Source organism: Panulirus ornatus, chromosome 45 (assembly GCF_036320965.1).
Source record: "Panulirus ornatus isolate Po-2019 chromosome 45, ASM3632096v1, whole genome shotgun sequence".
Lineage (NCBI taxonomy): Eukaryota > Metazoa > Arthropoda > Malacostraca > Decapoda > Palinuridae > Panulirus > Panulirus ornatus.
In genome coordinates this window covers 1,969,603-1,982,361 of record NC_092268.1, presented here as the reverse complement: position 1 = coordinate 1,982,361, position 12,759 = coordinate 1,969,603, and the positions used below count along the sequence as shown (strand labels likewise).

General features: G+C 38.8%; 1 protein-coding gene across 18 annotated transcripts in view; it reads right to left on the bottom strand.

Moving 5' to 3' along the window:
* The window catches only part of LOC139762983 (negative elongation factor D-like), a 275,049-nt gene that overhangs the window by 101,004 nt on the left and 161,286 nt on the right, over positions 1-12,759 (bottom strand). For 9 of the 18 annotated variants that reach the window (XR_011715939.1, XR_011715929.1, XR_011715928.1 and 6 more), the window contains exons 1-2: positions 7,610-7,752; positions 6,293-6,358 (exon numbers count right to left, since the gene is read on the bottom strand). The exons of 7 other annotated variants lie outside the window; for them this stretch is intronic. Coding sequence is in view for 3 of the 11 variants with exons in the window: in XM_071688473.1 (XP_071544574.1) it covers positions 6,293-6,349 (57 nt within the window). In the remaining 8 variants the exon portion in view is untranslated. Of the gene's footprint in view, positions 1-6,292; positions 6,359-7,609; positions 7,753-12,759 lie in introns of those variants that run through there. 2 more of the 18 variants (XR_011715935.1, XR_011715940.1) reach the window with 2 other exon arrangements.

Sequence of the window (12,759 nt, the reverse complement as noted above, 5' to 3'; positions counted from 1 at the left end):
GCATTGTTGGAACCACTATTCCATCAAACATACCCATTTTTGCTCTCTGAGATAACATTCTCACCTTCCACACATTCTTCAATACTCCCAGAACCTTCACTCCCTCCCCTACCCTGTGACCCACTTCTGCTTCCATGGTTCCATCTGCTGTTACGTCAATTCTCAGATATCTAAAACACTTCACTTCTTCCAGTTTTTCCCCATTCAAACTTACCTCCCAATTAACTTGTCCCACAACCCTACTGAACCTAAAAATCTTGCTCTAATTCACATCTACTCTCAACTTTCTTCTTTCACACACTACTAAACTCAGTCACCAACGTCTGCAGTTTCTCACATGAATCAGCCACTAGAGATGTATCATCAGCAAACAACAACTGACTCACTTCCCAAGCCCTCTCATCCACAACACAGGGCATACTCGCCCCTGTCTCTAAAACTCTTGCATTTACTTCCCTAACCTCCCCATCCATAAAAAAATCAAACAGCCATGGGGACATCACACACCCCTGCCAACATTCACTGGGAACCAATCACTCTCCTCTCTTCCTACTCATACACATGCCTTACATCCTTGGTAAAAACTTTTCACTGCTTTAAGTAACTTACTTCCCACACCATATACTCTTAAAACCTTCCACAAAGCATCTCTATCAACTTTATCATATGCCTTCTCCAGTTGCGTACAAATCCATTCATTTTTCTAAGTATTCTCACATACATTCTTCCAAAGCATCCTCAACCACTTCTAAAACCACACTGCTATTCCCCAATCTGATGTTCTGTACATATCTTCACCCTCTCAATCAACACCCTCCCATATAATGAAATAGGTGATAGATGGGCAAATTAGAAAGGGTAGTGAGTGGTGGGATGAAGAAGTAAGATTGTTAGTGAAAGAGAAAAGAGAAGCGTTTGGATGGTATTTACAGGGAAGTAGTGCAAATGACTGGGAGATGTATAAAAGAAAACGGCAAGAGGTCAAGAGAAAGGTCCCTGAAATTTAACGATACTCTCTCACAACAACTCTCATTTGCCCTCTTTTTCACCCCTTGCACCTTTCTCTTGACCTCCTGCTGCTTTCCTTTATACATCTCCCAGTCATCTGCACTACTTCCCTGAAAGTATCGTCATAACGCCTCTCCCTTATCTTTCACTAACAACCTTACTTCTTCATCCCACCACTCACTACCATTTCTAATCTGTCCACCTCCAACCTTTCTCATGCCACATGCATCTTTTGCACAAGCCATCACTGCTTCCCTAAATACATCCCATTCCTCACCACACACTCCTGCTGCAGGCCGACATTCATGGGGAACCAATCACTCTCCTCTCTTCCTGCTCGTGCACATGCCTCAACATTACTCACAGTGAGTACAACTGAATGAAAAAGTAATAATCACTCCATCTATAAGATAAAAAAAAAAAAAAATCATGATAAAACAAACCTAGGGGAAACACCGGTGATCACTTTTTGTTCTTTAATATTTGATCACAGTTAACTGCATTAGTGAAGTAGTGCAAGAAACAGGCGAAGGAAGGCCACATTCACTCATATCCATCCTCTAGTGTCATGTGCAATGCATCGAAATCACATCCTACTAACTACAAACACGCCCCACAGACCTTTCTATGGTTTCCCTCAGCCATTTCACATCCTGGTCCAGTCCACTAATAGCACGTTAACTCTTTATATGACATCAGTCCAATTCACTCTGTCCTGTGCCATTCACCACCTGCATGTTCGGGCCCAGAGCACTTAAAATGTTTTTCACGCCATCCTTCCATCTCCGATTTGGTCTCTTGTCCCCTACACATCTGACACATATATCCTCTTTTTGTCAACCTCTCCTTACTCATTCCCTCCATATGTCCAAACCATTGCAGCACACCTCTTCAATCCTCTCAACCACACTCTTTTTATTACTAAACCTTTCTCTTACCCTTTTCTTACTTAGTTAAACTACCTCACACCACATACTGTCCTCAAACATTTCATTTCCAACTCATCCACCCTCCTTTGCACATCCTTATCTATAGCCCATGCCTTATATTCATACACTGCTGGGACTACTATATTTATTTATTCATTATACTTAATCGCTGTCTCCTGTGTCAGCGAGGTAGCGCAAGGAAACAGATGATGAATGGCCCAACCCCCTACATACACATGTATATACATAAATGCCCATACACACACATATACATACATATACATTTCAATGTACACATACATATACATACACAGATATATATACATATATACACAATCATACTTGTTGCCTTCATCCATTCCCATCACCACCTCTTCACATATGAAATAGCATCCCCCCTCCAGCAAGGTAGCACCAGGAAAAGACACAAAAAGGCCACATTCGTTCACACTCAGTCTCTAGCTGTCAAGTGTAATGCACCAAAACTACAGCTCCCTTTCCACAGGTATATGTATTGGTATATGTATACCAATAATTGGTATACATGGAGTGTTCAGTGTTGTAAATGGAAATGGTGAAGAGCTTGTAGATTTATGTGCTAAAAAAGGACTGGTGATTGGGAATACCTGGTTTAAAAAGCGAGATATACATAAGTATACGTATGTAAGTAGGAGAGATGGCCAGAGAGCATTATTGGATTATGTGTTAATTGATAGACGTGCGAAAGAGAGACTTTTGGATGTTAATGTGCTGAGAGGTGCAACTGGAGGGATGTCTGATCATTATCTTGTGGAAGCTAAGGTGAAGATTTGTGGGGGTTTTCAGAAAAGAAGAGAGAATGTTGGGGTGAAGAGAGTGGTGAGAGTAAGTGAGCTTGGGAAGGAGACTTGTGTGAGGAAGTACCAGGAGAGACTGAGTACAGAATGCAAAAAGGTGAGAACAAAGGAGGTAAGGGGAGTCGGGGAGGAATGGGATGTATTTAGGGAAGCAGTGATGGCTTGCGCAAAAGATGCTTGTGGCATGAGAAGCGTGGGAGGTGGGTTGATTAGAGAAGATAGTGAGTGGTGGATGAAGAAGTAAGTTTATTAGTGAAAGAGAAGAGAGAGGCATTTGGATGATTTTTGCAGGGAAAAAATGCAAATGAGTGGGAGAGGTACAAAAGAAAGAGGCAGGAAGTCAAGAGAAAGGTGCAAGAGGTGAAAAAGAGGGCAAATGAGAGTTGGGGTGAGAGAGTATCATTAAATTTCAGGGAGAATAAAAAGATGTTTTGGAAGGAGGTAAATAAAGTGCGTAAGACAAGGGAGCAAATGGGAACTTCAGTGAAGGGGGCTAATGGGGAGGTGATAACAAGTAGTGGTGATGTGAGAAGGAGATGGAGTGAATATTTTGAAGGTTTGTAGAATGTGTTTGATGATAAGAGTGGCAGATATAGGGTGTTTTGGTCGAGGTGGTGTGCAAAGTGAGAGGGTTAGGGAAAATGATTTGGTAAATAGAGAAGAGGCAGTAAAAGCTTAATGGAAGATGAAAGCTGGCAAGGCAGCAAGGTTTGGATGGTATTGCAGTGGAATTTATTAAAAAAGGGGGTGACTGTATTGTTGAATGGTTGGTAAGGTTATTTAATGTATGTATGATTCATGGTGAGGTGCCTGAGGAGTGGCGGAATGCTAGCATAGTGCCATTGTACAAAGGCAAAGGGGATAAGAGTGAGTGCTCAAATTACAGAGGTATAAGTTTGTTGAGTATTCCTGGTAAATTATATGGGAGGGTATTGATTGAGAGGGTGAAGGCATGTACAGAGCATCAGATTGGGGAAGAGCAGTGTGGTTTCAGAAGTGGTAGAGGATGTGTGGATCAGGTGTTTGCTTTGAAGAATGTATGTGAGAAATACTTAGAAAAACAAATGGATTTGTATGTAGCATTTATGGATCTGGAGAAGGCATATGATAGAGTTGATAGAGATGCTCTGTGGAAGGTTTTAAGAATATATGGTGTGGGAGAAAAGTTGTTAGAAGCAGTGAAAAGTTCTTATCGAGGATGTAAGGCATGTGTACGTGTAGGAAGAGAGGAAAGTGATTGGTTCTCAGTGAATGTAGGTGTGCGGCAGAGGTGTGTGATGTCTCCATGGTTGTTTAATTTGTTTATGGATGGGGTTGTTAGGGAGGTGAATGCAAGAGTTTTGGAAAGAGGGGCAAGTATGCAGTCTGTTGTGGGTGAGAGCTTGGGAAGTGAGTCAGTTGTTGTTCACTGATGATACAGCGCTGGTGGCTGATTCATGTGAGAAACTGCAAAAGCTGAAGTTGTTAGAAGCAGTGAAAAGTTCTTATCGAGGATGTAAGGCATGTGTACGTGTAGGAAGAAAGGAAAGTGATTGGTTCTCAGTGAATGTAGGTGTGCGGCAGAGGTGTGTGATGTCTCCATGGTTGTTTAATTTGTTTATGGATGGGGTTGTTAGGGAGGTGAATGCAAGAGTTTTGGAAAGAGGGGCAAGTATGCAGTCTGTTGTGGGTGAGAGCTTGGGAAGTGAGTCAGTTGTTGTTCGCTGATGATACAGCCCTGGTGGCTGATTCATGTGAGAAACTGCAGAAGCTGGTGACTGAGTTTGGTAAAGTGTGTGAAAGAAGAAAGTTAAGAGTAAATGTGAATAAGAGCAAGGTTATTAGGTACAGTAGGGTTGAGGGTCAAGTCAATTGGGAGGTAAGTTTGAATGGAGAAAAACTGGAGGAAGTAAAGTGTTTTAGATATCTGGGAGTGGATCTGGCAGCGGATGGAACCATGGAAGCGGAAGTGAATCATAGGGTGGGGGAGGGGGCGAAAATTCTGGGAGCATTGAAGAATGTTTGGAAGTCGAGAACATTATCTCGGAAAGCAAAAATGGGTATGTTTGAATGTATGTTGTATGGTTGCGAGGCGTGGACTATGGATAGAGTTGTGCGCAGGAGGGTGGATGTGCTGGAAATGAGATGTTTGAGGACAATATGTGGTGTGAGGTGGTTTGATCGAGTAAGTAATGTAAGGGTAAGAGAGATGTGTGGAAATAAAAAGAGTGTGGTTGAGAGAGCAGGAGAGGGTGTTTTGAAATGGTTTGTTCACATGGAGAGAATGAGTGAGGAAAGATTGACAAAGAGGATATATGTGTCAGAGGTGGAGGGAACGAGGAGAAGTGGGAGACCAAATTGGAGGTGGAAAGATGGAGTGAAAAAGATTTTGAGTGATCGGGGCCTGAACATGCAGGAGGGGGAAAGGCATGCAAGGAATAGAGTGAATTGGAACGATGTGGTGTACCAGGGTCGACGTGCTGTCAATGGCTTGAACCAGGGCATGTGAAGCGTCTGGGGTAAACCATGGAAAGTTGTGTGGGGCCTGGATGTGGAAAGGGAGCTGTGGTTTTCAGCGCATTATTACATGACAGCTAGAGACTGAGTGTGAACGAATGGGGCCTTTGGTGTCTTTTCCTAGTGCTACCTCGTACACATGAGGGGGAGGGGGTTGTTATTCCATGTGTGGCGGGGTGGCAATGGGAACGAATAAAGGCAGACAGTATGAATTATGTACATGTGTATATATGTATATGTCTGTGTGTGTATATATATGTGTACAGTGAGATGTATAGGTATGTATATTTGCGTGTGTGGACGTGTATGTATATACATGTGTATGGGGGCGGGTTGGGCCATTCTTTCGTCTTTTTCCTTGCGCTACCTCGCTAACACGGGAGACAGCGACAAAGCAAAATAAATAAATAAAAATCAAGCAGTACACATAAAAAGGGTTTTCTTCAGTTAATTACACTGTATAATAAATAAATAGTACCTAATCCAGCAAATTGTTACCTTTTACCTTGCGGAAATATCAATTATAAAATATCTTAGCATGTTAAAACCATAAACATTGCTATACCATACACAAGTCATAGTTACAGCTTAGCAAGTATTCAGTACAATACACAGTATGGACATGCCCAGTATTTGGTTACATCTCACCTTCATAACACCCAGATGGTATAACTCTACAACAGTTCTACCTATACACAGGTAAAAATTACTACAATACTAAGTCGTATATGTGGCAAATTCTTTCTGTGGAAATACCTGGTATACACAGCCACATTCTACCGTGGTCAGGACAAGGTTATACTTTACCATGACATAGACTTGCACATAGTTATATTGCAATACACCCACTGTGTGGTTATGCCTTAAAAGTAATAGCTAATGCATTATTACTCTGAACACTGTGAAACATGTTCTATGTTTCCATATCAACAACTTGCCAGGTACTCTGATTACAAATCACTACAGTAACACAGTAAATAACTGTACAAGATCATCATGATATCAAATGCTGTTACATCTTACCAGAGGTTCTGCATCAGGAGCCTCATCCCAGGCACGGGTTTCAAATTCTTCCTCCATTCTTTGAACCTAAAAAGAAAAAAAAAACTCATGAAATTACACTTTCCACAACATGAAAATAAAGCCTGTGTTGGCTGCTGCATCAAGTCCAAATTATCACCAAATGATGAAAAGTGCTAATCACTTTTACCAAAACAAAAATCTATGTACTTCTCAAAAAAGTACCTTAATTGTGAGAAAATTGCATCTATCAGTAAATAAGGTTTTGTTATAATAAACTAAAGAGAAATTTGCATCCATGGGTAAATAAGATTTTGACATAATAAACTCAGAATATGTGGGTTACAATATGTACATACACGATAGCGGTTTTAATTTTGTATGCATCTGCGGGTACTATCATTCAAGAAAAATTTATGTGACCGAGTATAGTAATTCCTCAACTTCTTGCATACTGTTGAAGCCCTCTATCAGAATAATTAAGAAAAAAACATGTTTGTTCAGCATTCCCAAAACCAAGCCTGACAGCCTAGCATTATGCTTCTGCGCAAACCCAAGCAAATCACGTGTAGCTGAAGGTTCGGAGAATAACACATCTATGTGGCACTTTCATGACATGATATAAAGCTTTGTTGTTTAAAACTTGATTTACACACCAAATAAAGCTCTTCAGAATTTAAACAAAGCATTGTGTGGATATATGGTGTCACCCGCCAGCAAGACCTGTATAAAATTCAAGACAGATTTTGATGAAAGTGGTACCAATGGATTTTTGAAAATCCATATTGTTGATATAGAGTAATTCTGCCCATCTTTCCTCAACTTCATGGACCTAATCACATTGTGGGGACAACACTCTATATGAGGTCTATAGTTTAAGGAACACATTAGTACCATTGTCGTCAAAATTCATCCACTGTAATACGTGTTTCCATAAACTGATGAACAGCCTCCACATTTTTCTTGTTCTCTACAACAGTGTAGTGTTTTATCTCAACACTAGACTGTGTACATAGATAATAATGATGCCAAGTTGAAGAGACAATAGAAAATGCTTATGGTACATAATTGACGTACGATAGCAGGACACAATTATAAATAACTACACTTTATATTAGAAATACTGACAAATATCGGATAAAAATGAGTTTCAAATCACCAAAAACATTATATTAACCCAAATATTGTACAAATTCAACGAGTTAAGTTTATTTCTAAAGTTTACGAACGATGCGACACCCTTATTTGAGTGTTTCATAACTACCTTACTGGATAAAAACGTATCTACTTTTTAAATGGTACTAAGGTTACATTACTCACTTATGGTCGCTGCATACAGTAGATAATCTATAATCACTTCGTTATTATGGATGAAATATACAAGAAACGTGTTCCTGCATCACAACAAAACATTACGAGAGTGACGACGAACTTTTAATTACAGGTTGCGTTATATTTTATCTCATGGTTTTTGTATCTATTTTCAGTATTAATTTCAAATGAATTTCATAAATGCTGGTTTATAATTTACTGAAGGAAATATATTCTATTAGATAGCATATACTAAACCTTATTTGCATAATTCATTATATAAATTGTCCTAAAAATAATCTACGTAAGTTGTATATAAACACCATCTCTCAGGACGCTCTCTGATAAATCAGATAAAATTTAGAAATCTGATTTATCCTTCGGGCTGGTAACATGGCCCCTGTCACTAATTGTATTGTAATTATCTAGACATATTTAGGCTTTTTCATCAAAACTAGATATATTAATTCTGGTTTCGAAAGGGTTCTATAAAAGATTAATCTTCTGATAGAAATGAAATCGACCGTGATGGCATGGCTTGCAATGCTGATTGGCTAACTCCATTTTTCTTTTGACCAATTGGGAGCTTTGTTTATACAGGACGAAGGAGAACACGACTTATTTATTGCAACTATATCCAATGAAGGTGATAATCATGAGCAAATGTATATAAGATGACCTAGGCTGATGAACAAAAAAGGTATTTTCAAAGCTTATGTAATACATAAATCAGAATTTGGCTTATATGAACGGTATTTGTCAGTGAGGTGTTCATGATTACTCTCATCATCATAGTAAAAAAAAAAGTGAGGAGACACCATCAGGTGGCGGGAAACCAAGTGATGTTCCTCTCGTGTCACCGGAGCGAGCAGTTACCCTTTGGTTTCCCAATAGGTGAGATCTCGTGTGTGATATTGTAATTACCACTCTCGTTATAGATGATTAATGAGTTTTCTTAGATTAATGAGATGTCTTTAGATAAGAGGACGGTGTATGTGATTGATGAGGAAAGAAAACAAATCTGTCCTACTTTGAACTGAGAAATACCTCGAAAATGATAGTTGGCTCGTTAGTGTACTGGGATGGTGTATGTGGGGCTCGGTCATGATGGAACTGGTATGTTGTCAAAGGCAGGACTGACATTTGGTCAGCATTACAATAACTCTTGTGTTCATGTGTTATGGTGTTTCTTTAAGAGTTTTCTCGCGAGTTCAGTGAAAGATTCTTGGCTCATTCCGCACTGGTCATATACGAATGAAAATATTTATTTATGGATAAGATTTATTAGTGTCCAAGGAGAGTGTTGGCGCCACACGTATGAAAGTGGACTGCGAAAATAATGGAATGACGCATTTAATCCATTGTGGACACGTCAGTCTGTAAGATGCCTTATTCAATGTATAAGATCCCATTGTCAGTCTGTAAGATGCCTTATTGAATGTATAAGATCCCATTGTCAGTCTGTAAGATGCCTTATTGAATGTATAAGATCCCATTGTCAGTCTGTAAGATGCCTTATTGAATGTATAAGATCCCATTGTCAGTCTGTAAGATGCCTTATTGAATGTATAAGATCCCATTGTCAGTCTGTAAGATGCCTTATTGAATGTATAAGATCCCATTGTCAGTCTGTAAGATGCCTTATTGAATGTATAAGATCCCATTGTCAGTCTGTAAGATGCCTTATTCAATGTATAAGATCCCATTGTCAGTCTGTAAGATGCCTTATTCAATGTATAAGATCCCATTGTCAGTCTGTAAGATGCCTTATTCAATGTATAAGATCCCATTGTCAGTCTGTAAGATGCCTTATTGAATGTATAAGATCCCATTGTCAGTCTGTAAGATGCCTTATTGAATGTATAAGATCCCATTGTCAGTCTGTAAGATGCCTTATTGAATGTATAAGATCCCATTGTCAGTCTGTAAGATGCCTTATTGAATGTATAAGATCCCATTGTCAGTCTGTAAGATGCCTTATTGAATGTATAAGATCCCATTGTCAGTCTGTAAGATGCCTTATTGAATGTATAAGATCCCATTGTCAGTCTGTAAGATGCCTTATTGAATGTATAAGATCCCATTGTCAGTCTGTAAGATGCCTTATTGAATGTATAAGATCCCATTGTCAGTCTGTAAGATGCCTTATTGAATGTATAAGATCCCATTGTCAGTCTGTAAGATGCCTTATTGAATGTATAAGATCCCATTGTCAGTCTGTAAGATGCCTTATTGAATGTATAAGATCCCATTGTCAGTCTGTAAGATGCCTTATTGAATGTATAAGATCCCATTGTCAGTCTGTAAGATGCCTTATTGAATGTATAAGATCCCATTGTCAGTCTGTAAGATGCCTTATTGAATGTATAAGATCCCATTGTCAGTCTGTAAGATGCCTTATTGAATGTATAAGATCCCATTGTCAGTCTGTAAGATGCCTTATTGAATGTATAAGATCCCATTGTCAGTCTGTAAGATGCCTTATTGAATGTATAAGATCCCATTGTCAGTCTGTAAGATGCCTTATTGAATGTATAAGATCCCATTGTCAGTCTGTAAGATGCCTTATTGAATGTATAAGATCCCATTGTCAGTCTGTAAGATGCCTTATTGAATGTATAAGATCCCATTGTCAGTCTGTAAGATGCCTTATTGAATGTATAAGATCCCATTGTCAGTCTGTAAGATGCCTTATTGAATGTATAAGATCCCATTGTCAGTCTGTAAGATGCCTTATTGAATGTATAAGATCCCATTGTCAGTCTGTAAGATGCCTTATTGAATGTATAAGATCCCATTGTCAGTCTGTAAGATGCCTTATTGAATGTATAAGATCCCATTGTCAGTCTGTAAGATGCCTTATTGAATGTATAAGATCCCATTGTCAGTCTGTAAGATGCCTTATTGAATGTATAAGATCCCATTGTCAGTCTGTAAGATGCCTTATTGAATGTATAAGATCCCATTGTCAGTCTGTAAGATGCCTTATTGAATGTATAAGATCCCATTGTCAGTCTGTAAGATGCCTTATTGAATGTATAAGATCCCATTGTCAGTCTGTAAGATGCCTTATTGAATGTATAAGATCCCATTGTCAGTCTGTAAGATGCCTTATTGAATGTATAAGATCCCATTGTCAGTCTGTAAGATGCCTTATTGAATGTATAAGATCCCATTGTCAGTCTGTAAGATGCCTTATTGAATGTATAAGATCCCATTGTCAGTCTGTAAGATGCCTTATTGAATGTATAAGATCCCATTGTCAGTCTGTAAGATGCCTTATTGAATGTATAAGATCCCATTGTCAGTCTGTAAGATGCCTTATTGAATGTATAAGATCCCATTGTCAGTCTGTAAGATGCCTTATTGAATGTATAAGATCCCATTGTCAGTCTGTAAGATGCCTTATTGAATGTATAAGATCCCATTGTCAGTCTGTAAGATGCCTTATTGAATGTATAAGATCCCATTGTCAGTCTGTAAGATGCCTTATTGAATGTATAAGATCCCATTGTCAGTCTGTAAGATGCCTTATTCAATGTATAAGATCCCATTGTCAGTCTGTAAGATGCCTTATTCAATGTATAAGATCCCATTGTCAGTCTGTAAGATGCCTTATTGAATGTATAAGATCCCATTGTCAGTCTGTAAGATGCCTTATTGAATGTATAAGATCCCATTGTCAGTCTGTAAGATGCCTTATTGAATGTATAAGATCCCATTGTCAGTCTGTAAGATGCCTTATTGAATGTATAAGATCCCATTGTCAGTCTGTAAGATGCCTTATTGAATGTATAAGATCCCATTGTCAGTCTGTAAGATGCCTTATTGAATGTATAAGATCCCATTGTCAGTCTGTAAGATGCCTTATTGAATGTATAAGATCCCATTGTCAGTCTGTAAGATGCCTTATTGAATGTATAAGATCCCATTGTCAGTCTGTAAGATGCCTTATTGAATGTATAAGATCCCATTGTCAGTCTGTAAGATGCCTTATTGAATGTATAAGATCCCATTGTCAGTCTGTAAGATGCCTTATTGAATGTATAAGATCCCATTGTCAGTCTGTAAGATGCCTTATTGAATGTATAAGATCCCATTGTCAGTCTGTAAGATGCCTTATTGAATGTATAAGATCCCATTGTCAGTCTGTAAGATGCCTTATTGAATGTATAAGATCCCATTGTCAGTCTGTAAGATGCCTTATTGAATGTATAAGATCCCATTGTCAGTCTGTAAGATGCCTTATTCAATGTATAAGATCCCATTGTCAGTCTGTAAGATGCCTTATTGAATGTATAAGATCCCACTGTCAGTCTGTAAGATGCCTTATTGAATGTATAAGATCCCATTGTCAGTCTGTAAGATGCCTTATTGAATGTATAAGATCCCATTGTCAGTCTGTAAGATGCCTTATTGAATGTATAAGATCCCATTGTCAGTCTGTAAGATGCCTTATTGAATGTATAAGATCCCATTGTCAGGCTGTAAGATGCCTTATTCAATGTATCTCTTGCTTTTTGGCATCCCCAAATTAGCATTAACGTAAGCTTTCCAAATGTTTCTTTCCCTTTTGATGCCTCTATGCCCCTGTAATTGCCTTTCGGGGCGCCAAAGGGGATTTAAACTAAAACTTTAATTTTTCTTTATTTTTGGATGCCACCATCCAACTGTATTGGACTTTGGCACCCCCAAAGAGTCTTGTAAGTAAACTTTTAATTTGTCTCTTTCCCTTCAGATGCCAGTATTCCCCTGTAAAGGCCTTTGAAGACGCCAAAGGGGATTTAGATTAATCCTTCAATTTTCCTCTAAATTTTTGGACGCCTCCACGCAATTCTCTTGCCCTTTGGCATCCCCAAAGTGGCATTAAAGTAAGCTTTCCAAATGTTTCTTTCCCTTTTGATGCCTCTATGCCCCTGTAATTGCCTTTGGCGGCGCCAAAGGGGACTTAAAGTTAACCGTTAATTTGTCTTTTTATTTTTGGATGCCACCATGCAACTGTGTTGGACCTTGGCATCCCTAAACGGTCTTTTAAGTAAACTTTTAAATTGTGTCTTTCCCTTCAGATACCAGTATTCCCCTGTAAAGGCCTTTGAAGACGCCAAAGGGGATTTAGATTAATCCTTCAATTTTCCTCTAAATTTTAGGATACCTCACCG